This window comes from Osmerus mordax (assembly GCF_038355195.1).
Source record: "Osmerus mordax isolate fOsmMor3 chromosome 7 unlocalized genomic scaffold, fOsmMor3.pri SUPER_7_unloc_2, whole genome shotgun sequence".
In the NCBI taxonomy this organism is placed as follows: domain Eukaryota; kingdom Metazoa; phylum Chordata; class Actinopteri; order Osmeriformes; family Osmeridae; genus Osmerus; species Osmerus mordax.
The window spans coordinates 14127-40052 of record NW_027120349.1 but is presented as its reverse complement, the minus strand read 5'-3'; the positions used below and the strand labels follow the sequence as shown (position 1 = coordinate 40052).

The 25926-nt window shown below is 47.2% G+C and overlaps 2 protein-coding genes and 1 pseudogene across 2 annotated transcripts; 2 read left to right on the top strand and 1 right to left on the bottom strand.

Moving 5' to 3' along the window:
• The first annotated feature begins 994 nt into the window (after positions 1-994).
• On the top strand, positions 995-18941 carry LOC136938543 (CTTNBP2 N-terminal-like protein). Its single transcript, XM_067231706.1, has 6 exons — positions 995-1054; positions 4272-4379; positions 12634-12906; positions 13770-13877; positions 16085-16504; positions 16544-18941. Exons 1-6 carry the CDS (start codon positions 1049-1051, stop codon positions 17432-17434), a joined length of 1806 nt encoding a protein of 601 aa, XP_067087807.1. The 5' UTR covers positions 995-1048; the 3' UTR covers positions 17435-18941.
• A 197-nt stretch (positions 18942-19138) lies between these two features.
• Positions 19139-23500, bottom strand: LOC136938542 (F-actin-capping protein subunit alpha-1-like). The gene is made up of 10 exons (XM_067231705.1): positions 23450-23500; positions 22461-22524; positions 22243-22294; positions 22014-22077; positions 21637-21843; positions 21456-21535; positions 21274-21352; positions 21071-21142; positions 20777-20839; positions 19139-20678 (listed from the first exon to the last, which is right to left on the bottom strand). Exons 1-10 carry the CDS (start codon positions 23486-23488, stop codon positions 20538-20540), a joined length of 861 nt encoding a protein of 286 aa, XP_067087806.1. The 5' UTR covers positions 23489-23500; the 3' UTR covers positions 19139-20537.
• Positions 23501-23682: 182 nt separating this feature from the next.
• Positions 23683-25922, top strand: LOC136938541 (GTPase IMAP family member 8-like; annotated as a pseudogene).
• The last annotated feature ends 4 nt before the right edge of the window (positions 25923-25926 follow it).

Genomic DNA, 25926 nt, shown 5'->3' with positions numbered 1-25926 from the left:
TGACCTTTAGTGAGGGTCCGTTTAGGAAATAGTTCAGACTGTCCTCACAGACTGGTACTGCCTCTGTGACGACTCCAAATCAGAAAACATGGGTCCATATTATTGTGAAGGGATGACATAACTACCCCAAACCATCGTTTGAAGTTTTAACTCCTTTGGGAAGCAGTTACGCTGGGGTCACACATTCTGATGGATGGATCTTTTTCAAATATTTATTATAGTCTTTTACACTGGGAACAGACTTCCCTGGAGACTGAGGAAAGGGGTTCCCCCCTGTATATTAGAGTCTGGCCATTTATAAAGCAATACAGTGATGCTTGTGATGTATGTTACTGTGAAGTATAGAAAGTTTCAATTAAACATCAGTCTTTTACACAGAGAAAACAGGGGGAACAGATTTCCCTGGAGGCCTGAGGAAAGGGGTTCCCCCATTTATGTTGCTTTTCATATTTCATTAATAGTGGTGGTTTGACTGTTAAAGGTCGCTTTAGGTATCGTTATTGCTCGTTGCAAAGTATCCATGGTAGCAATGTCTAGTTGCCAGTAGAGGGAGCTAACATACCAGATAACTGTTCTCCATATATTCCAAATGTAGGCAATTTTGTCGTTAAAAACCATCGTGAAAAGATCATGGGATAATAAAATAGTTAAGAACAGTTCTTATTTTCGTATTTCCAAAATCATAACAAATGACATGTGACAGCCTACCTATTATAAAAATTGACAATCATTACATTTCACGTTCTGATTAAGTTGGGGGTAAGCCTACGACATCCACTGCTGCTGTCAGGACAAGAAATTCACTGTATTAAATCTGGACGTCCTGAACAAAGGGGGTTATCCTCCAGTAACGGTAGGACCGCCCATTGCCCTGTCCCCCGCTGGTAATCCTTCCCCCATTCGTCAGATATTTGAAATACGCCCCATCCATAGGCTGTGTGTCTTGTCAAGCGATTGTTCATATTGGTCTCTGGGTCATTCTCATAGTCGGATTGTCAACCTTTTTCGTTTTGGATGTCGGAAAGTTAATACGACCAGGAGGATACGCATGAAGGTATGCATTTTGTTGTTGATGATAGATAATAGGCTAAAAATAACAACAGCAATGTGTGTCATTGCATTAATGCAAGCGGATGGGACTGTCCGGTTTTTCATGAATTCAATGATTCTCAGCGTGTGCGAAACTTTGCAGCCTGTTAAAATGCACATTTTCCAATTTCTAGCGGGTTTTTAATTGTAATTTTATGTTACCATTAAGACTCTCGTATTAGGTACGTTCAAATTGTCTAAGAGCTTGCCTATAATCACATTCGTAATGCTTGGTTCATATATTAAAGCATTATGGATAGGCTTATCGGGTATTTTATCATTCTAAGTCGCAATTTGTTGTTTATTGAGGTAAATGATCCGATACGTAGGCCTGTGTAGGAGTTCTGGCGAATAAAAGACTTCAATAGTGTAGTCGTCTGTCCACACGGGTCTGGATCAGACAATGGGATCCGGTACTGCAGGTGTTTCCGATGCATGTAGACCCAGCTGGTCCGACTGAAATCCTTTCGCTGCGCACCCCAGCACTTATTAGGCTAAATTTCAAGATCTTCTCTTCAGAATTGGTTTTGGTTTTGCTTTATCGATCTACATATAACCAGGCTGTTCAACTCCCTAGTACCAAGACAGGTGACTCTCGTTTATTGCTACATATGTATCCAATGTTACTGATAACGTCACATTTTCAAGCTATAACCTATTATGTACATCTTATGACGACAGACGGTTGTAAGCCTGTCAAGAAGGATTACAAAACACAGTGTTAATGATCCGTGGTCCGTTGTCCTCTTTTTAGACCTGTTAGTCTCAAGTCTCCTTCCACCACCCAGTTCTTACATGGGGCTGGCAACACTGGGGAGGGTAGGAGAAACCTGGCTAGACAAGGCTACGCTCTATAGAGAGGGTGCTACACCCCACAGGAAGTTCTTTGTCGCTCACAGATCGATGTACAAACGAGACTGGTGTACAGATCATGCTCTGTGCATCGCTCTGGTTCTCCTGACACTGAGACATGGTCAATACACACACACACACACACACACACACTGTTTGTCTTGAGGGTGTGAGGCTTTTCTGTCGGGAGTCGTAAATCTGTTACTGTCTCTCAGTCTGAGGAATTCCCTCTAGCCACTTACTCTGGGGTCAAGGAGAAACTGATTCCCGAAGAAGCCTCTGACGTCGGTGTCTGTGCTCTAAGCCTTAATGACAAACAAACATAGAGGCCTGTCTGAGAGATCCAGCACTGCACAGTTTAGCTGAGTAGCAAGCGTGTGTTTGTGTCTGTGTGTGTTTGTGTCTGTGTGTGTTTGTGTCTGTGTGTGTTTGTGTCTGTGTGTGTTTGTGTCTGTGTGTGTTTGTGTCTGTGTGTGTTTGTGTGTGTTTGTGTCTGTGTGTGTTTGTGTGTGTGTGTGTGTGTGGGGGGGGGGGTGTCAGGGCTCAGGTATTGTTACATAAGGCCACATGTAGGGGGAGAATGCATGGATAAGGGGGGGATTCAGGGATTACCCCTCATGGAATGATTCCCATGGAGTGGATATCCCAGGAATGTGGGAACAATGTGGTTTTCTATAGCAGCGGGCTAGTGTTTCCCATCAGAGTGGCTTTCAATCCCTCGTGAGTTTGAGTTGTGAAAGGCCTTCCACCAATCTGAACTGTATCATCTAATCATTATAGGAGAGTTTACACTTGTGAAGCCAACGCGGTTACCACACTGTGTTATATAAACCTTAATTACTATGTTTTTGTCTGTGCCCCTGTGTGAGAAAGAGAGCGTTTGTGTGTGTATCCGTGGTCAACGCATGTATCCTACGACGTGTTGGGTTAGAAGTAAGCACCAGGCTACAGTGTGTTATCTTGCTGTGAGTGAGTGGTCGACCACAGAATGCAGCATGGTCAGTGGGAGGGAGCGTTCTGGAACAGTGGAGTCATGGTTCAAGTAAACATCATAGGAGGAAAGGAGAATACATGTAGGAGAGGAGAGACGTTGGGAGGAGAGAAGGCTGTGGCCATGTTTACTCTGTGGCGATAAAGACTGTTGTGTCCAAACCCACTGCCAAGGATATAGCAAACAATATGATGTAACTGAACAATGCACCCAGAACTAAGGCCTTATTACTCTGCCATGAGTGATTCGATTATTAGGTTATGCCACTATGATCCTACAATGATCCACTGGCCTATAGTGAAATAAGCCTCTACACATACAGTAGACAGTATCTTGCATCATATCGCTGACTATGGATAAAAAACATAAACAATACCCACAAATGAGAGAGAAAGAGAGAGAGACTGCATGAAAAGAGATATGAAAAGAGAAATAGAGCGATACGGTCTTGGTCCACATACTGTAGTAGTGTCTGTGGCAGGTTTGGTGGTCTGTGTACCATTACATTTACATTTAGCAGACGCTCTTATCCAGAGCGACTTACAGTAAGTACAGGGACATTCCCCCCGAGGCAAGAAGGACGAAGTGCCTTGCCCAAGGACACAACGTCATTTGACACGGCCAGGAATCAAACCAGCGACCTTCTGATTACTAGCCCGACTCCCTAACCGCTCAGCCATTTGATCCCCATCACACACTGGTAGGTCAGGAAACCTGCTACACACCTTGTTGTATGGTTCATATACTTTAGTATAAAGAAAAGAAAATAAGTCAAGACACAATTGTGAGACACTGACACTAGGGGATTATGGCCTCTGGGTGTAACTCTAGTGAGGTAAGGTTTACCTCCTTCCATCTCTTCCGTAGAAAAATAAGGCTTCATCCCATCTCCGTCGCTCAGTTTTCTCAGTTGGTGTATGTGTGTGTGTGTTGCCAATTCGAATAGACAGTCAGAATCTGTTAAAGAATACAACGGCCCTTCAGTGTCTCTCTGAAGGGTCTTAGCATGCAGATATGCTAATGACTTCCTGTTTATAACTCAGGACACAACCCTGCCTGGCCCCAGAGGAGGCGCCAGCTGCCCTCAACCTGCCCCCCCCCCCCCCGCGCTCAACACTGGCTCACAGTTTCACATAAAGCGTCATTCAAACTCAGACTCGAAGGAAACGTCTCTTTGTTGTCTGAGGAAAGTGTATGAGTGATTTCATGTCAGACGAAGTTGTTGTGATTTTCGCTGTTTTCCTAGATGATAACGCCCCCCTCTCTCTCTCTCTCTCTCTCTCTCTCTCTGTCTCTCTCTGTCTCTCTCTCTCTCTCCTCACTGTGTGTGTGTGTCCAGGGGGAGATGATGAACGTGGAGACGCTGAGTAGACCAGAGTTGCTGACCCTCCTCAGTGTCCTTGAGGGAGAGCTGGAAGCTCAGGATGTGGTCATCCACGCCCTCAGGGTGAGTGACAACACCCGGCACGCCATCACACTAAAGCCTACACATCAATACCCTACGCACTAATGCTGGACCCTGCGCTTCAACATCCTACGCTCTTACTCACTACCTCCAACTTTCTGACAGCAGGGCTGGTATGTGATATTTCTGAAGAGTCAGTATGCTAGTTATGTATGCAGTATGCAGTGAATCTAACTGTATTTCATGACTCATACTTCATCGGACACAAGAAAGCTAAAGCTTTGCCCAAACTTGTACCCTCGCTACCCCCCCCCCCCCCCCCCTCGCTTCCTCAAACAGGTTGCTACTGTTTTAGCAATGTAGTGTCCCTGACTGGTAACCTCATGTCACAGATATATGCATTATTATCAGTAGGAAGGGTGTGTGGGTGTGTGCAGCTCAATGGCTAACAGGAAACTGAGGAAACGGGCAGGGCAAAAACAATGGCAGAGCAGTTATTCCAGCTCCAGAGGTATACAACTGAGCAGAAGAGACGCCATTTTGTCTCCTCACACCATTTCTTCGTGTTTATTTGGATCGCGTGGCAAACATCTCTTATTGACATTGTTACTATTAGCAGAGCACAGGTGGCATGCCAATGCGTTTGTGTCTCTCCCTCTCGCCTTCTCTCTCTCTCTCTCTCTCTCTCTCTCTCTCTCTCTCTCTCTCTCTCTCTCTCCTTCTGTCCTCTCTCTCCTCTCTCTCCTTCTCTCTCTCTCGCTCTCTCCCTCGTTTACTCACACTCACAGACACACACAAAACACGCCTCGCTTGACACAATGACCTCTGACCTGGGTTGTGGATGTTGTGATGGAGGACACCACAATGGAATTGTTTGTTCCCAGAGCAGGATGACTCAACAACTCTTTCCTTGAAAGAAAGTAATATGTTAGTCATAACTCTACTGTGAGATAGGACAGGGTGAGGTTTATTAATTGTTGTGTGTGTGTGTGTGTATGTGTGTGTTGCTATGATATGAGAACCGAAGCCAAGTCCTTAGGGAGCAGGACTTGTACAATGCCAGGCTGAGACAAATCTAAGCTGGCAGTAACCCAGATGATGATGCGTGCAGGGTCAGAAGCAGGACTCTTACTCCCCTAACTCTCTCGCTTCTCCTTCACAGCATTTCTGCCCCCCCCCCCTCCTGTGTCTCTGCTCCTGTGTCCTTTTACTGGAACATTCCTCCATTCTAACTCTTTCCTGCTCTGCCCTGGTCACGGTTGACAGAATTATGTTTGTTACTGTATATTACCACACACACACAAAGGGGGGGGGGGGGGGGGCTTTCTTAAACCCCTTTCCACACACCCTGGTGGTCTCTGTTTACAGTTCAGAGGAAGTCCAAAGCTGTGCCCCCCATCCCCCAAAATCGCAGACTTCCCTTGTTCCCTCCTACTGGGTCTGTTCCCAGCGGACCTGTAAACTTGTTTGGCCAGTCCATGTTAGGCCTGTCTTTGGGTAGATGTCTGTGTCTGGGTGCCCCTAGGGCCAGTGCCAGGGAGGCGATGCCAGACTGCTCTGCCCTGTGCCCAGCTCCATGTCTGGGCATCAGGCATGCCAGCCCAGCTACTCCTCATTCTTTTCTCTCTTCCCCCCCCCTCTCTCAGGGCGACTCCCCACCCCCACTCTCTCTTTTTCATTTGGACTCTTGGTATGCCACACACAGTGACACTAAAGGCAACATTAGGGAGGACATTTAAGAAAGGAAGTGCAATTTACGTTAATCATCTACGTCATATCACAAGGAGCACAGTACAAATAGGCACGAGGACATGAGTGGGAGAGAGCGGGAGAGAGAAAGAGACGTCAAGAAAGAAATTGATGGATATGTCCGTTCTTTCCTCTTGCTTCGAATACATTTTCTCCTGCAAGTGCGCTTTTTGGGATACCAGTTGGTTGCTGGTGGCAACCGTCCTCAGAAACCCTGTTAACTCTTTCTAAGCTGAAGACAATCACACAATTGATTGAGCTATGGAGTTTGGGTTAGCTATATCGCATTGCCATGGAGTGATGATAAAAACGTCTTCTAACGGTGTGTAGTCAGACACACAGTCCAACAGGTATAGCTAGCTAAGCTAACTAGTAAGGTTTTATGTGGAGGGTACAGTACATTCCTGTAGCTACAGTACACGTGACGTAGTATGACGTGATATATAAAAACATAAAATGTGAGTGATTGTCACCGGATTTTCCTGGAAACACTCAGTCTTCTGAGTCAAATGCTAAACTGCTGCTAAAATGCTAATCTTTCATTTCAGATTCTGGATTATCTGAAAACAGAATGATAAATCAAAATCTGACTATCCCTAGTTTCTATTTTTAGTACCACAACATATATATGCCTGAATATCTGATCAGTTCTTACCAGGAAGTCACACCACCACTAGTTTGCAGGCTGTCAGTCCCCATGGTACTAAAGTGGTGTTGCGATGAAGAGAACTGTTTTGCCACTCACACACACACACACACTCACACACACACACACTCTCATACACACACACACACACACACACACACACACACACACACACACACACACACACCTTTAGGCAGGGAGGGTGTTCTCTCTGATGTCATTTCCTATGATATGTATACCGCATGGCAAAAAAAGACTGGGTTGTAGGTGTACTGCTAAGATTACAGACTGTCATGTACCATTATTGTGTATTGGCCTGAACATTCATATTGAAGGGATATTGTATGTTAAACAATAAGTACAAAAAGTAAAGAAGCACTCATTGCTCATATAGTGTGCCAGCCAGTTTAACCGCCTGAAGGGCTAACTGCACAAAAGCTCCTTGACCTGAATTTAACAAAGATGACACCAAAGAATGAGATGTCATTGTAATTATTTCTTGGTGACTGGGATCATTTGTGTACAGACACACACATGTCCACACATGATAGCGTTGAGTGTTAGGTATTTTGGTTAAAGGATTAAACTGCAAATGAGCACGTTCCACAATGTCTGTTGTAGCTTGTGTCTGACACTGTCCCTAGATCAGCTTTATACTGTGTTCAGGCGACCATGATAGCCATCAAACTTGGTGACTGAGTTAACTCCACCCTAGGCTGCTATGCATTTAGAGAAGGGAGGGTATTTGTTCAGTGCTGATAAGCCTTTGATTGAGAAGGTGGACAAACAATGTACACACAAACCAAAACAGCAGAGACTGCCTTATCGGAGCAGAAGAGAGTGTGTGTGTGTGTGTGTGTGTGTGTGCGTGTGTGTGCATGAACAACGCATCAAAATGATGTAATATTGTTGAGATTTTGTTATTGTAGCACTGTGTCTGATAAAATGTAAGATGTTCACAAACCACTGATATATAGTTATAACTGCCTTTCTGGATCTTAATTCATGTTCTTACTTGCCTATATGCACTAGTTGTACATGGCTAAATGGATCAAATGTCTAATGTAGCTACTGCATGTGTCCTGTTTTTCTTCTAAGCCTTTGATTTGAAGTCCTTCCTGGTCCTGCCTGTCTGCTTCTGCCACTAAGTCAATAGTATAATTTCCGACACATTCCTTACCCAAGAGCAACATTCTAGAAAAGTTAAATATTAGTGAGCGTTTCCCTGGAAGCCACATCGACTGAGATAAAGCTTTGTTTGTTACACCTGTATCTCTATGTTTAGTGTGTGTGTGCAGACCATGCAAATTTACTGACACACCTGTGTGTGTGTGTGTGTGTGTGTGTGTGTGTGTGTGCGCATGTCTGTCAGTTTGTTTGTCTGTCTGACACTGTCTGCATACCTGTCAGTATGCATGCCTGTTTGTGTGTGTGTCTCTCATGCAGACACAGGTACACAAACACACTCTGCTGAGAGACACATGCCTGTGTTGTTCCAGGCCTGCCCTCTCTTGCAGGTGTATGAGAACAGTGGGCTGTCTATCTCTCCCTGCAGTTCAGTCAGGGTGTTGGGATTGGGCAACTCACTTCTGCTACGGAATTGTTTGTGACTCCCACGCCTAACAAAAATAAACTCAATGACAGAAAATACTGAGAATACTGCAGGTGAGGTTTAAGTATCTCCTCCTCACACACACACACGCACAAGCATACACACACAAACACACACACACTTGACTCAGATAGTTACATTCCTTAGTATCCCTCATGAAACACGAGAGTGTAAGCATTCAGTTGTGAAACCCAATCAGAATACTAACCACAGTGGAACTTCCTAACAATCTGGGCCATCACACACAGAACACGCACGCTTGAACAGAGTTTGACCCGAGAGCAGTGATCCTATCTGCAGTTGTCCTTGATAGTTATGCAGAATATTTTCATTGAAATATTTTTGAATACACACTTTTTGCAGTAGAAGGGCTGCTCCTATGTGACCCGTCAGTAGTGTTTCGCTGGGGGGAGCTCTCATGTGACCCGTCACAGTTCCTTCCACGCCACAGCGTCACCATAAAGTCAGTTATGTCGCTAATGACTGTGCTGTGCGCTAGGTGGCCTGTCATTATCCTGCTAGTTGTTAATCCCCCCCCCCCCACCTCATCCCTCCCCCCGGCCCCCACCTCTAGCACCGCAGGGGAGCGGTCGACCTGTCACACGCTGGCCATTCCTAAGACCCAACCAGGCATGCAGGCATGCAGACTGGCGGGGAAGGAGCTGATGCTAATTTGAGGGAGATTTTCCTAAGCTCTCCCAGGTTGACGAGAGTGTGTGTGTATCTGTGTGATTGTGTGAGACTGACATGCATCTGAATAAGGATATAGAGAACTACAATCAGGATCAATGGGTCTGTTACCCTTCTGGGAAGACTCAGAGGGAATGACCTGCATCTGATATCATCACGGGCTGACAGGTGTGGCTTGTTGAGTCAGAGAGGATACACATTTAGAGGACAAAGAAATATCTGGTAAATATACCTCCATCCTTCATTTCAGCCATCAATATCTCCATCTGCTTCCTCCAGTCTCATATTTTCAACTATGACAGCAGTCGCAGCCAGCAGTTGGCTTCCTTCTCTGAGCCATTGTTTGACCTTTGCCCTCATGGCCATGCTTCATTTCCTCTGTAAATTGGAAGAACAGGTCCAAACTCGGCCCCAGCGCTGTAGCTGTGGGCTAGTGATTCTCTCAGTGAGTGGTGAAGGCTAGTGACAGAGGGCGAGCAGGGCGGGGCTGGAGCACCCTCTCTCTGTCTGGTGTCAGGGTCTGTTAGAGTCACACACATCACACACCCCCTCAGACACTGGGCCCTTATCCCGCCTCAAAACGAATGTGGATCTCTCTCTGTAGAGCTCACTTTCTATTTTATCTTGTTCTTTTCACTGCTCTCTCTATCTCTCTCTCTCTCTCTCACTTTGGAGAGTAAGGATACAATAACAGATACATCTGCAATGACTTCAGCTCAGCTCTGATGATTCCACGAGTTAATAAGTGACAACACACCAGCTATTTGGTTGTTGCACACGTAGGACTTTGATATTGGTTATAAATTTGAACTTTTGTTCAAGAGCAGCAGCTAGCCTGGTAACTTTAGCCCCCTGTGTAAATTGTTAAATCAGCTTGGGTATGAGATTCAATTAACAGAGCTATTCCAAGCGGAGTGTGGGTTACTGTGTGTCAGACTCCTACACATACCGTTTCCTTATTACTGGTTGAGCTTGTTGAGAGAGGGCTCTCATATTTAATGCTTCTGGCCCTCAAGCTTGTATCCCCGCGTGCCTTCCAGTCAAATGCAAATAACGTCCCTACGGGATGCTTCACATTTCCCACAATCCCCTGCGCGAACCCCGGGGACGGAACACCTTCCCATCAGAGTGGATGTTACCACGGAAACCACCATGTCAGTGCTGAAATGCACATTCACACACGAGCAGGCTCTCGTACACACTCTCTCACACACACACACACACAATGGTGAATTCTTACGCTGTAACTGTACCCTCCGCCGGCTGTTCTGAGAACTGAGTCATAATGGCGTCGTCTCAGAGCGCTTTGTGTGACAGTCATTACCAAAGCCGGAGGAGGAAACCGGAGCCCACTGCTCCTTTCAATGGTAGGGAGCATCCTGCGCCTGGAGGCCCAGGGTAGCTGGCCCACTGAGGGGACCATGGAGGCTGCCTGTCCTGTCCTGACCTGGCCCAACACTGCTGGGACATGTTACCAGATTTAGCTGCAGTTCATACACCCTGCGTCATTAGAAGTGTTTCATTAGGAGCTCATGTTCTGCTTCTGAACACTACGCCAGCGACAGGGAAACACAGGAATGTCTTGGCACGGCACACATTCTCAGATGGCTTCAAAGACGGTAGTGTTGAGCAGACTAGTTCCCAGAAGCCTGGTGTTCAATGACTGCAGGACTAAGTAGGCTAGTTCCCAGAGCCCTGGTCTTCAAAGACAGTGCTGTGGTCATCTCATCAGGAGTTGAAGGGACTCTGTGATTACTGGAGCATAAAAGGATGCTGCTTTCTCCTAGAGGCCTTTGATCTGGAAGTGGAATAGGAATGAACAGTGGGAGTCTCTGGGGGACTGGTCCCCTTCACTACCTTAGCTAGAGCCTAAGGCTAGCACTTCTACACACACACACCCAGCCCACCCCATTATGGTCTGGTTAAACATTACTCAGGCAGGAAACTGCCTGTAGTTTCCGCCACAAGAAGACTAAGTAGCTGTACCGATGAGGCTCACACACACACACTCATACACACACACACTCATACACACCTACGCAAAAGCACTAAACACACAACAATGAGAGGGGCTCGGGAGTATTGAGACAGTGTCTTTGTCTGATCCCGTAATCTCGTGACTGAGAGGGTCTCCTCATCTGTTTGCTTAGTGAAAGAAGGCGCTTCAGATAGCAGGCCTCTCTAGCGGTGCCCTGGGGGGGGGGGGGGGGGTCAAAGAGAGAATGACAGAAAGGGGAAAAGAGAGGAAAGAGAGGAAAAGGGAGAGCTAGTGAGTGAGAAAGAGGGGAAGGGTGATGTACCAGGGGAGGAATGTGTGGGTGGGCCTGGGGGGAGAGAGAGGCGGTGTTGAGAGGATTCTCCAGGCCCAGTCTGTACACAGCTAGTTTGATGAGGACTGGAAGGACACATGTGGGGGGGAGGCCTGGAGGCTCGTCCATCTTTGTGGCATGTTGGTACATTTCCAACTCCTCCGTCTACCCACCTGCTCTCCTCTCTTCTGGGTTCCCAGCTCAGGTATGCACCTCTGGGCTCTTCTCCCAACTTACCTGACCTCACATTCCCTAGAGACCATGTATGTGCATCAGAGCTGGGGGCCATGGTGCACATGGGCCAGTAAGACACGCAAAGACTCACACACACACATGAAGGAAGGTGACCTGTCGAAAGGTCTGGGTCTGGTGTGTGAACATAACCATGATCATGCGCCATGCGGAAACTGAAAATAGAATTTTGTGTGTGTGCGTCTGTTTATGCTTCTTTGTATGTGTGTGTGCGTGTTTGTCTGTGTTGTCTGTGTGTGCCCTCGCCCTGTCCATCACCCCTATCCCTCCCCCTGGGGGGGGGGGGACATCTGCCCCTAGCGGGGGTGTACAGCCCTGCCTCACCCCTTTGTGTTTGGTTTGAGAGGCCGAGACCATCTGGTACTGCTCACACTCACTGAACACTCCACACACACTCCTCTGTCTCGCAAAACCATGCAAACACGTACACGCATACACACACACCCAGGGTTCAGAGTCACGGGAACACGACCATATTTACGTAATGTATGTCAAACTCTTCGTAGCACTGTGAAAGTATTGGCAAGTGAAAGTGAGTCAGAGGATGAAATCCCTGTGTTTGTGTGTGTGCGCACGTGTGTGTGTTACATCACTGTGGTGTTTTTCTTGGCAGTGGCCATGCCTTCCATGTTATCTCTTCTCCACATTATGTTTCCTGTTCGGCGGTCTACAAAAGAGACCCCCCTCCTCTTATATACACACACCTGGAGGGGTTTTGTATTGTATGCTGAGTCATGTTTTTTTTTTTACACTCATCCACTCATTTTCCATGTAGCCCCTGGCAAGGGTATAACTGTTCCCCCATAGCCCTGGATACTTCTAGAACTCACACCTGCTCCTAGTCCTGTCTGCCCTAAAGTTCCCCCAAACTGGGACAAGGCTATCTGTTTATCCCTTCTAGATAACAGACTATGCTGCAGACTCTCTTTTAGATCTGACCTGTATGTGTGTGTGTGTGTGTGTATGTTTGTGTGTGTGTGTGTATGTGTGTGTGTACGTGTGTGTGTGTACGTGTGTGTGTATGTGTGTGTGTTTCAGGCGCAGCACAGGGACTCGTTCGTGCAGGAGCGCTACGGCCAGTACGACTTGAGTGACCCGTTCCTGGCCCTGCAGCGCGACAGCGAGACCATGGAGGGCTGGACGGACGGCGAGCAGGCGCCGGGCGGCGGGGAGACGCACGCCCGGGCGGGGCGGGGCAGTGCGGTGGGACCCAACCCTCTGGCCGTGCTCAAGCTGGTCATGGCCCACTGCAAGAGGATGCAGGAGAGGATGATGGGACAGCTGGCTGCCGCAGAGAGCAGACACAGGAGGGTGAGGGAGATACACGCACACGCACGCACACACCCCTACGCACGCGCAACCATGCCATACCCACACGCGCAGACACACCACAGACACACACACGCACACACACAAAGGAGAGTGAGGTGGATACAAACAGAATGATGACCCAACTGGCAGGTTCTGAGATGCATTTAAGAAAACTAAGACACACACACACACACATCCCAGACTTGTGTGAAGGGGACAATGTGGCCCCAGCCCATGCGCCTGTCTCCAGGCTTTGTTCCATGCTGGGGGCTCAGGCTCAGACAATGGGCCTGTTGTTTGGGTGTGTGTGTGTGGGTGTGTGGGGGTGTGTGTCCTAGCCTCCAGCTTTCAGCCGCCCATACACTGGGAAAGGGCAGGCAGACGGGCGGACACACCCATCCCCGAGCCTGAGAGAGCTAGGGGATGTGGGGCTTAGTCACAGCCAGGGCTGGGTACAGTCTGCTCTGGTTCCTCCCTGCCCTGGGAGAAAGGATATGATGTCAGGCATGGGACTCGACCAAGGCCCTGAGATAAAAGCCCTGTTTAGAGTTCCTCTACCCTCCACACTCTCTCCTGGATGTATTCTCTTCACCCCATACAGTTGCTACTGGTTCTGTCCATTCAGTGATTTAACCAATCAGGGGAGGGTTACATTTTGGTGGAATCGCAACCAGACCACAGAGAGCTCTCTCACAGAGCTAGTGTTAGAAGGCTTGGAAGAAACCAAGATGATTGAAGATGTTTATGTCTCAGTGTTTGTCTTAATAAGCTGTGCATTTAAGTGTTGTTGAACATTGAGTGTGTTTGTGTATTGTACTGTTGTACTCTGTGATCTGATTGGCCGTTTTCTGTTTGATTGACAGGTGATTGCAGATCTGGAAGAGGAGAGGCGTGGGCATGCGCGCGATGCGGCGCAGGGTGATGATGTCACCTTCATGCTGGAGAAGGAACGGGAGAAACTACTGCAGCAGGTGTGTATGAGGTGAAGTGTGTGTTTGTGTGTGTGTGTGTGTGTGTGTAAGAAGAGACCTCCCAATATATTGGCACTCCACATGCTCACACAATTTCCCTTGCTGACAGACAAGCACATCTGTGTAGAACACATTGTCCTCTTCTTTTCCTTCTCCAGCCCCCCCTCCCCCTCCTCCCTTTCCCCCCCTTCTCCTCCTCCCCTCCTCCTCCCCTCCTCCTCCTGCTCCTCCCCAGTCTCCCCTCCTCCTCCCCTCCTCTTCCTCCTCCCCTCTTCCTCCTGCTCCTCCCCTCTTCCTCCTCCCCTCTTCCTCCTCCTCCTCCCCTCTTCCTCCTGCTCCTCCCCTCTTCCTCCTGCTCCTCCCCTCCTCCTCCTCCTCCCCTCTTCCTCCTCCTCCTCCCCTCTCCTCCTCCTCCCCTCTTCCTCCTGCTCCTCCTCCCCTCTTCCTCCTCCTCCCCTCTTCCTGCTCCTCCCCTCCTCCTCCTGCTCCTCCCCTCTTCCTCCTCCCCTCCTCCTCCTCCTCCTCCCCTCCTCCCCTCTTCCTCCTGCTCCTCCCCTCCTCCTCCTCCCCTCTTCCTCCTCCCCTCCTCCTCCTCCTCCTCCCCTCTTCCTCCTCCTCCCCTCTTCCTGCTCCTCCCCTCCTCCTCCTGCTCCTCCCCTCTTCCTCCTCCCCTCCTCCTCCTCCTCCTCCCCTCCTCCCCTCTTCCTCCTGCTCCTCCCCTCTTCCTCCTCCCCTCCTCCTCCTCCTCCTCCCCTCCTCCCCTCTTCCTCCTGCTCCTCCCCTCCTCCTCCTCCCCTCTTCCTCCTCCTCCTCCTCCTCCCCTCTTCCTCCCGCTCCTCCCCACTCTCCTCTGTTTCTCCTACATGCTGACAGGGCTTTAACTCTCTGTGACTGAGCTAACCAGCATCCACCATGCTCTTTTGTAGAACACTGTAGGGTGGAGTAAAGCTAGTCCCCCCTCCCTCCCACACACACACACACACACACACACACAGGGCTGTTCCATGGGAAACTGAGGAGGAGGGGAGACTATTGTTCAGGCTGACCGTTAGCCTGCATCTTTATGGACACAGGAAAGCCTGAGATAATGACCGTCCCTGACCAACCAAGGTCAACACACACACACACACACAACCACTCCAGGTCGAGTCTCTTACATAAGAGAGGTGTAAAGGATCTGTGTGTCAGCGTGTGTGTGTGCGTACGGGTGTGTGGGTTCCTGCCTTCCTGACGCTTTCCTTCCTTTCCTCTGGGCCCAGTAGCACAGGAGTCACTCTCTGTTCTGATGTGTGGTCCCTTCCCCTGTCAGACAACTGGGAACCTTCAGCTAATGCTAGCTAACCATTCAACATGCAAGAATGTCACCTTAGTGACTCACTTCTAGTATAAAACGTGTACATAATTACTTATGTACACGTTATGTTAACAAATCCACCTATTTTAATTAGAAACATCTGTATGTTTGGGGGGTTGCTGGATAATTACGTTAGAAATATACAACTGTACAGTGTAAATAGACTGAGTGCCAAATTTGGTGGTGCCAAGCAATAAACAAACTGTCAAACAAAATGTCAGTGACATTATGGCTTGCACGTGAGTGATGTTTGTGTAAACCTAGATCATATAAATATATCTTGTCCTTACATAGTCTTTTGGGTATTAAATATATGATTTGTGTCCAATATCATCCAGCTTATTTGAACCAAAGTGGCCCTGGGAACTAACTAGGTGTGAAAGTAGAGTGGGGTTCTGTCTGCCTCCCTCTGGCCAAACATAGGAACTACCACAATACAAAACAACATGATAAATCCAGTTTATACCTTTTTTACTCTAGTGTTCAGACGAAGCTGTTTACTGCGTTGGCATATCTAACCTAATCAACAACAAAAAAATGAGTTCTTATGGTTCTTCCCTTTGGCACTTATTTGGTTTTTCAAAATGTATGCTTCATGTTTTGGTTGCTTGCAATGTTGGGGCTATCTCGTTGTTATGATCAGTGACCTATGCACTTTTGTAAAGTTCTCTCGTGGAAGTCGCTTTGGTTAAAAGTGTCTGCTAAATGCATAAATGTAAATGTGAAACCTCCAAAACCATGCAACTTCATGAAGTCTTTCTCTGTCTCCCGGTCTCCCCGGCCCTCTCCCCGGCCCTCTCCCCGGCCCTTTCCCCGGCCCTCTCCCCGGCCCTCCCTCTCCTCCCCCCTGCAGCTGGAACTGGAGCGAGCGGCGGTGCGGAGGCTGGAGAAGGAGCAGCGGAGGGCGGCGGGCCAGGCGGAGGAGTCTCTGTCCCACCAGCGCCAGCTGTCCTCGGCCCTGACCCAGGAGCTGCAGCGGGCCAGCAGCCAGGCCCTGGAGGAGGCAGAGCGCGTGGCTCAGCTCCGCCAGAGGCTCCAGGAAGAGAGCGGCGCCGCCGAGGCCCTGAGGGGGGCGCTGGAGGGCGAGAGGGGCCGGGCGGCGCAGCTGGAGGCCCGGGCAGAGAGGCAGCTGGCCGAGCTGGACACGGAGCGGGAGCAGATGAGGGTGAGGATCAGGAGGGAGGAGGAGAGGAGCCGGGAGCTGGAGAGAGAGGTGGAGGAGCTGAGGAGAAGGCTGGGGGAGGGAGGTTGGGAGCGAGAGAAGGAGGAGGAGGTTAGGAGAAGGCTGGGGGAGGGAGGTGGGGAGCGAGAGAAGGAGGAGGAGGTGAAAGGGTCTCCTCCTTCTAAGACGGTAGTGGCGCCTGCGTCGTTAACCTCGGGTCAGATGGAGCCTGATGGGAAGGGGATTGTCACTCCCAAGACACCCGCGGTGTCAAAGGTCAACGGCCACCACACCCCCAGAGAGGCAGAGCCCCCCGAGGAGAGCAGTGGTGCAGAAAATGGGGTGGATAATGTGGGCGGGGCCGGGCCACACTCCCCTCTACACACCCACCCCCAGTCCCACCCCCAGTCCCACCCCCACCCCAACCTGTCCCCCTCCAGCACCGCCTCTTCCTCCCTCTCCTCCTCCCCCGTCTCCTCCCCCGTTCTGGCCAAGCGCCTGGGCAGCCCAGGGTTCCACCAGTCGTCCTACCAAGCCGGGGTCAACCAGCGGTTCCACGCCGCCCGCCACAAGTTCCAGAGCCAGGCCGAGCTGGAGACGCAGCCTCTCTCCCCCCGGGACCTCTCCCCCACCACCACACCCGTGCCCCCTCCACCCGAAAACACCGCAGCCAAGCAGCTGGCTCGCAACACCGTCACCCAGGTGCTCTCTCGTTTCACCAGCCAGCAGGCCGGCGCCAAGCTCCCCCCGCTCAACAGCTCCCCGTTTGGGACCGACTACCGCAGTCTGGCAGCCTCCCCTACGGGCTCTGGTGGGAAGTCCTCCCCTGGGCCCCTCTCCCCGGGCATCCGCTCCCCCCTCACCCCTCGCAGCCACCCTCCGCCTATCCCTCCCAAGAAGCCTGGTATGAGTCCCTCCCCGGGTTCCCCGGGCCCCCCAGCGAGGGCCAGTCTCTTCCCAGAGCTGACAGGAGGTTGTGGACTCAGCAACGGGCAGGAGGGAGCCAAGGAGCAAGACATGGTTCTCTCCTCCAGCAGCTAATGGCTGGTAGAAGATAGTTGTCTGGTTGTAACACGTTTTTAGCCGCCCTCGTAATTACATGTGGTAATTACAGTCCTCCTTATTTTAAAAGCACTAACCACCAGAACTACCTTGCATATTGTTCAAAAGTATAAAAAAAAAAAGGTTCCTTACCCCCGTGACTACTTACAAACAATCGGAAACAATCTAGTTAAAATTAGAAGAATATATAGAATATCCTGGTTTCACTTTTTGGTTCAGGATCTTTATTGCAGTCATTAGTTTTTTTATATATATATATAATTTTTTTAAGAGATTTGAATATTTAGTATTTTTTATTTTTCATAGCTTTCTATAAAAGCCACCATATTTATCTTAGTTAAGTTGTTTTCACACGTCAGAGGTCAGTGCATGATACAGATGTCTTAACTAAAAAAGAACACCACCAAAATCAAGAGGGTGCTCAGATGACAACCCCTGAACACTCCTTATCGTTCTTTAATGTAACACCTTATCTACATAAAGTCAGGAAGAAAGATCCTCAAGGCAGTTTACAGTAAATGCAGCCTCACTTGCGTGTTATTTACATCCACTCCAGTTCTCTCACATCAGTTCAGTGACCTAGACATGAGAACCACATCCATTTTGCTGTCTAGTCCCTTGCTTGAGCCAATATCAAGACTCTACCAAGATGTCTCAACATAAGTATGTGTAAATCAAAGAAAAGAGAGACATGAGTAGACTGTAGTATACTGAAATAGGCATGATCTGCATTATTAACTAACACCATACAGAAGCTGTGTAGGATATCACATCACAAGCACAACGTTAACTAAAGCACATGTAAATAGTAAAAATACTTTTCTTTGCAATAGATATACATAAGTTGTGAGTGCCCTTAATTTTTAAGCATATCCATTAACTGCATGATGCCCATGTACTGTACATGTCACTGTTGGTCATTGTATGTTTTAGTCATGAATACACTGAATCTTGTCCTTGTTGAAAACCTTGCACTAGGCCCAGGGACATTCTCCAGTTCAAATTCAAACTTTCTATTCAGGGAACATTCAATTTTGTCGCTACTTTGAATAAAAGGGACCAAATTCGTGTCTTACGATATTGTTTACATGAAATTCAGTGTGAACCATCCATGTTGTCTTGGAGAGAAATGTTAAGTCAAGAATTGGCTGCTCACCAGATTGGGACTGCAGGTTGGAATAGTACTGTACTGCTGTTGTCCTTTCCTACAAATTAAACCAGTTTAATGTATTTTATCTAACAAATGTCTTGTTACTTTAATGAAGCTTATGGGTCTTGTTTGTGAATGTTTATTTTATGGAATGATACAGTATAAAAAGGCACAGTAGTGTTTGCCTTGCTGGATCAGAAACGAGAGCATCGATTGTTTTCTGACAATACTGCAGAACTGTTACTGCATCTGTTTCTTTCATCTGTCATTTTGTCCCATCAGAATTTTATCTAACGCATTTCCAAATAAATATGCTATCTCGTGTCTTACAACTGCAAAAAAGCGATCTAGCGTTTTCAATCCATAGATATCTACCTTATCCTGTTAGACTTCTTTCCTGTGGAGCATCAGACAAACTCCCTGCAGCTGGGGTGAAAGGCCCATGATACGACTGACTGGCAACTAAATGTAACAGCCTGTGCACGAAAAGCCATCAGGAAACAGGCAGAAACAGAGACGGGGACACACAAGCAGGCCGTGATTACAGGTCTATTTATTTGCACAGAATGGGGCAGTTCAGATCCTGAAGCAGAGTGGAGAACAGTGGTGTGAGAGATTTAGAGCATGGAACAGACACATGAGTAACACCTCATCCAGAGTCTGCCTTTCGCTAGTAAGGGTGTGTGTGTGTGTGTTGTACATTAATGTTTTTTTAAACACATGACAAAGCTACTTGGTATTCTTTTGGTGTCAATTTAAACACAAATGAGCATGATAGATAAGTGACATTAAGACTCTATTCAACAGAAACCCATGTATTAAAATATAGATCTGAGCATAATAAGATTGGTGAAACCTTGTGTGTATGGATTCTTTACCATAGGAAAGAGATTTTGGCAAGCAAATCTTAGTTTGACACAAGTCTCCCTTCAACTAAGAGAGACCATTACAACAATGGAGGTGCTGTTGCCAAGGTGATACAACCACGTGGAGAAATTCACACACTCAGAAACGAAAGAGAGAAACGGTTAGGGTAGTTCAGTCGTCGCAGCGTTCACGACACCGAGCACAGAAGACACAAAGAGAAACACAAATAATGTTCCCTTGTCCCTTGAAGCCTCCAGCCTTTTGAAATTTGAAACAAACATCAGTATCCAGCTGGAGGGCTGTAATTACAGTTGAGATGTCGTCATGGTACCAAATGTCAACAACTAGACTTCAAATACAGTCACCTCACTCACACACATCCTCCAAGAGGAATGGCCTTACACAAACACTGAGGCATGGCTACTAAGGAGGACAAGTGTTCAGAGGGGGGACAAAATGGATCTCTGTTTTAGTACAATCTACTCTGTCTAAATCCTATGCGTTGTGCCAGGGTTGTGCCCGGTCAAATCAGACCCTGCTTTCTTTGGGCTTGGTGTGCTTTAATGAATGCAGTTGCCAGCTGCCCAGTTCCACTACATCTAAACATGCCCTCGTGCTACTTCAGTGATTACAGATCTGCACAGGAGTGAATAAGCAAAAGTCACTTTCAGTAAGTTTACAGTCTCCAATCGAATGTCGCCAGACTGGTGTTTACGCGTGTAAACGGGTACGTTTAAAACGGCTTTGAATAGGTATGTGCAGTCCTGACACACAGCCCCTCAGGAATACGCTCACCTCAGCCGCCTTCCTGTAATGCTGACCTCAGCCCCCTTCCTGTAACTTAGAAGTCAGACCCAAAGATCCTTCTCCAAATCACAACCGTGTCCTTCCAAAACAGACAACACGGCCTAGAAGTCTGTGAATCTGAAGCATCTTTTTTTCCTTTTCTTTTTTTTACCCATAATAATATATATTTGCTTTGGTTAGTCCTTGTGTGTGTGTGTGTGTGTGTGTGTGTGTGTGTGTGTGTGTGTGTGTGTGCGATCACTGCACTGTGGCTGACAGCTAAGCGTTCTGCATCTCCTTGCCGATCTTGTAGCTGAGGATCTTGTTCCAGTCGATCTTGGTGCGTGTGACTGGCAGCTGGCGGCGCAGGGCCTTGAAGGTGGTGTCGGACATGGTCTGGTAGTTCTCACTGATGGCTGTCTGGACAGGTGGGGAGAGATGTTAGCAAACATTGCAATAATCAAGACTTAAAGAAAAGAGACATTTAAGAAAAATGTATACATTTGTAAAACACTTACCTGATAATCGTTTTCAGCATTCTCAATGATATCAACAAATTCCTTGGCTGTCTGACTCTCATTCTAAGGTTTAGAAAAAAGTATGTTTTTCAAAAGGTTCTACATCGACTGCCCATAACCAAAACTGGCCTTTTCAATACTGGCACACGCGATGGTTTTTGGTACAGCAGAGACAAACATAGCAGCTTCTCTATCGGTTTGTCATTATCACACTTAAACCATGACATGTAGAGAATGAAGACAATAACAGGCTGAGGGAACTACAGGCAGGTTGTCTGGTTGTCATTCACTCACAGTCACGGTTATTGACTCCTCCACTTCCTTATGGCTGACTAGCTGGACATTCCCATCCTCATAGTAGTGAACCTAGACAGAGAGAGAGAATATTCATCACCTACAGAGTGATCAACAATGTCGGTTACGTTTCTTTTATTACCCATTAAAGTGATTTCTTTGTGTGTATTTTATTGTATCTCCAGAGGGTTAGTCGCACACACCTGGATCTTCAATACCCCCACAACCTGGGCAGTGGACTGACCAATGGTGAACTTCCACTCTGACCTACAGCGTCCGTTCCTGAGACAAGGACATGGAAACGGAGATTATGAATAAAGACAGACGACAGATCAGGCAGGTGATGGATGGTCTTGGTGTTGACTAGTTCTTTGGAATTCTGTACCAGAAGTTTTTGGGTTGAAACTGATGTCCCTCGATGCAGGCGATGATGGTTTGCTGGCCGTCAACTGTTTTCCCATATACCTGCAAGATGTAAAAGAGACTTGTGTTAGGCTCACAACTGCAGACTTCAACACTGAAGTCATTATTGCGTTTATGTGTGTGTATATGTGTGTGCGTGTTACCGTGCAGACTCCGCTGGGGTAGTGCTCCTTCACGTAGGAACTCAGGGCAGCGTCGCAGGCATCTCTCCACGGGCGCAGGGCGCTCTCTCCCTCACAGGGCTGCTGGTCGCTCGCCTCCTTCCTCAGGTGGTCGAAGCAGAAGGACAAGCGGTTCCGGGGGTCCAGGAAACGGCCCTGCCCCAGGTCGCCGTGCTCCGTGATCAGGACCTGGACAGAGGAGGCATGGACGGCTTTCTACTGTGAGATCACGGGATGACAGGATTACTGTCCGGCGAGACAAACGCTTCAACTAAATCCTCATGGTTGAAGGACAATGACATCAAATGACAACATACTGCATTATTGAGAAGTGAGCCTTAATTGAACAACCCTCTCACCTGTTCATCTTGGCCATCTAGTTTGGCAGGAGTGAACTGGTCCATATTGTACTGGGCGAAAGAGCTGAAAATACGTAGAAATCATCATTATGGTGTGGGCCGATCAGAAATCTAAAGCCAGGATATGTCGTGAATTAGCAATAAAAGCTAAACAAGTACTAGTTAATGACCAATAAAGCTTTATACCCCCCCCCTCCCTGGAAGCCCCCAGTAACCCAGAGTTACTCACTGGGCAGCTCCCTCCCTGAGCAGCTTGTCATTGTTGAGGAGATGTCGCACATCTGTAATACGACGAACACGAGCAAAACACATGGAACATTGATTCAACTAGAACAAACTCTTACTGGACACACTGTAGATTTACACGCGAATACAAATAGAATTACGTATGTCTTCTAATTTCAACCTGGTGATTGGAGTGATATTTTTTTCCTTGTGATTTCTTACCGTTGAAGACTTCGTTGAACTCTCCTGGAGGGGCATGGGTCACAAAGTTAGCCGCGATGCGCACCTGCAGGGACAAGTTGGTTACTTCATGGGCCAACCACACATTTAATTTGCCCGTTTTATCTATTTACATTTTATCAAGCAAGAGGACACAGGAGAGGAAAGAAACCAGATACTACAGCTCTAATGACCTTGGGTTGGTCAACCATGAAAAATGCATATATAACCGTTAGTTTTTTTTCCTTCAATTTTTCAGGATGTTACAGTATCAATAAGTATCTAATAATTAAAGTAATTTCTAAATGTTGCTATACCTACTGATCACAGAACTAGCCCCTTGGAGTGAGCGTTCACTGCTCGTGACTTTAACTCATTACAGAAGAGCTGAATTAGACTTGGCACCACTGTCTACAGTAGTGTGTGTGACACCGAGAAGGGGGGAGACTAGGACATACATGCAAACGTCAGGACACATGAAGCTAGCTAACAGGAGCTTTGAGCGGCAACTCAATCCGTTTGACCCAGAAAATCTGATGTTGCATAGCCTGCAGGCAGTGCAGAAAACATCATACATTCCAACAAGCAAACTGGTTAGCCTACTTCCTGGATTGGTCACTATCTTGCTAGGTAGCACTACGAATTAAAGCAAGTCATGTCCATGATCGAGACGACAGTTGTGGCCGATTTAGTTTGTTAATAATCTAAAATGATGTAGTTAACTTGCCATTTTGTTTCACTGTAAACAAAACATGACCAAATACACGCTAGCCAGCAGTCGACTAGCTAAGGCTAGTAAATAATTCAGGCAGAAGTTAGCTTGGTAAACTAGCAAATCTAGCTAATCCAAGTTTTTCCTCTCGGGTTCCGCCCGTAAGAGTGCAGTTCAATACATTTATGAATTTCTTATTCGTTGTTATGACATTACAAATGGAGAATATCTCAAAAGAGATGCAATGCATGCATTTCAGTTAATAATAAGGTTTGACTACCTTCTCTTCATCTGACAGCGGTTCTTCAAAATCCGCCATCTTGGCTCTTTGTGACCCCACCTTCTCCACACAGCTGACTGACAGACGGGTCCGCTACAAAAAATCACCTCATGTCATTATTATGAATGTTTAAATACCAAACCACTTACATTTTCCCTTTCTAGAACCTTACATTTTCTTCAGTTTCAGTAAAAAAAAAAAGCTTTTATAAGAACCTCGTGTCAATCTTTAATATGTCGAAATATATGTGAAGGGAGGACATTAGGCTACCAATAAATTCTTACTCGAGCTCATCATTTTAAGTTAATTTTTTCTGAGGATTGATTATTTGGTGGTTTCAATCTAATGTGGTTGAGTGTACTTGAACCTGGAATAAACACATCCCTTTTCCTGACAGGTGAATCATATCATCAGTCCAATCTTAGGATTGTGATGTTGGGTTGAGAGGGTGCTGGAAATAGCACAACAGGAAGAACAATTCTGGAGAACAATGTCTTTGAAGTTGGTGGTAGAAGAACTGTGTTCTGTAAGACAAGCCATGGTGTCATAGGAGGTCGCTATCTCACAGTGGTCGACTCACCAGGGTGGTTCTATAACAAGAGCCTTAGGAACACTTCTGAGATGGATAAACTGGAAATACAGTGCAGCATGACTCTATGTCCTCCTGGACCCCATGCTGTCCTACTAGTGGTTCCTCTACATACAGCATTCACTAGCGCCAACAAAGAAGCAGTGAAGGAACACGACACTGTTCACAGAAAATGTGTGGAGTTATACTATCGTGTTGTTCACACATGGAGACTGGCTGGGGGATATAAATGTTGAGAGCCACATAGAATGTGAAGGTGATCACCTCCAGTGGGTCCTTGAGCAGTGTGGGAACAGGTATCATGTCTTCAACAACAAGAACATGAGTGATTTAACTCAGGTTACAGACCTGCTGGAGAAGATAGAGGAGATGGTGGCTGGGAACCTAGGTCACCATTATGTGCCTGACAGAAATGGTTCAAAGTCCTTGGAGAAGAAAAGTCGAGAGGTGAAGAGAAAAGCACAGATGGCCATGCTGAAGACACAGAGACAAAACATGACACTAAGGGCTCTTTTTGAAGGTGAGGACGACTTTCACATGCATTTTATGTTGGTAACTCATGAAGATTAAAACAAAAGTTGAATAATATGGAGATAAACATCTCTTTGAGATCACTAAGGACACTGTTCTGTTACGATTCTGTCTAACAGGGGAAAACATTCAGCAGGCAGAGTTGAGGGTGATGATGCTGGGGAAAAGCCAGACTGGGAAAAGTATGGTACTATGATACTGTGTCACAATGTGTTTGACACAATGGTACTTAGGGTGAGTATCCAAACCACTAAGATGGAAAAATTGCATGCCGTTTCACACTCAAAGAAAGAGATAAACAAACAAAACAATGTTCCCATAGACATACATCCATTGCTGTGATTGTGAAGACAGAAACAAGTTTTGCGGTGTACTGAGAGAAAAACAATTACAGTACAACAATGTTTGTGAGGCTATTTTTCTTGTTGATTGCTGAACAAGGATCTGTCTTTTCTCTCAAAGGAATGTAATACTCCATGCAGAACAGCACAGTGCATAAGAAGAGAGAGGCATCTTGCAGGGAGGAATCTGGCAGTGGTTGACTCCCCAGGTTGGGACACAAGCCAGTCCAGCGACCTTCTGAATGGTTTAAGTCTCTGTTCAACAGGACCACATGCTTTTCTCCTGGTTGTTCCAATCACAGACAATTTCTCAAAGACAGACAGGAGCCACGTAGAGGCAAACATGAAGGCCCTTGGTGAGAAGGTGTGGAAGCATACCTTAGTCCTGTTCACTTGGGGACATTGGCTGGGGGGCAGAGCCATTGAGGAGTACATCGAGTCTGAAGGAGAAGACCTCAAGTGACAGGTGGAGAAATGTGGGCACAGGTATCATGTTCTGGACTGCTCAGACTATAACTTCTCTGAGGTGACAGAGCTGATGAAGAAGATTGAGCAGATGACCAGGAGAAACAGAGGGCAATTTCTTTTTGGGGAGACAAAAAATACATCCAAGAGAAACTCAAGTTTTGAGTTTGCTCTTTTTTTTTTTTCATTTAGCAGACGCTCTTATCCAGAGCGACTTACAGTAAGTACAGGGACATTCCCCCCGAGGCAAGTAGTGTGAAGTGCCTTGCCCAAGGACACAACGTCATCAGCCTGGCACGGAATCGAACCTTCTGATTACTAGCCCGATTCCCTAACCGCTCAGCCACCTGACTCCTGGTGTACTTCTGGTACACCCTGACAATGTCGATGTTTTGTACTCTTTATTCTGTTCCATAAAACATTTCTAAAAAAAAAAAAGAAAAAAAGAGAAGCTGCTGTCGAATCGCTCTCGCGGTACTTTGATGGCATTTGACGTGTTTTTGGCGCCGTCTCATGCTCCTCGTCTCAAATCAGACAAATATTCTAATCGG

Coding starts and splice junctions, on each gene's coding strand:
- LOC136938543 (XM_067231706.1), top strand. Junction 13,878..16,084: donor GGGAGAAACTACTGCAGCAG/GTGTGTATGAGG, acceptor TCCCCCCTGCAG/CTGGAACTGGAGCGAGCGGC. Junction 16,505..16,543: donor AGCGAGAGAAGGAGGAGGAG/GTTAGGAGAAGG, acceptor GGGGAGCGAGAG/AAGGAGGAGGAGGTGAAAGG.
- LOC136938542 (XM_067231705.1), bottom strand. CDS start 23,488: ATGGCGGATTTTGAAGAACCGCTGTCAGATGAAGAGAAG. Junction 22,078..22,242: donor CTCAGGGAGGGAGCTGCCCA/GTGAGTAACTCT, acceptor ACGTATTTTCAG/CTCTTTCGCCCAGTACAATA. Junction 21,353..21,455: donor TTTCAACCCAAAAACTTCTG/GTACAGAATTCC, acceptor TCCTTGTCTCAG/GAACGGACGCTGTAGGTCAG.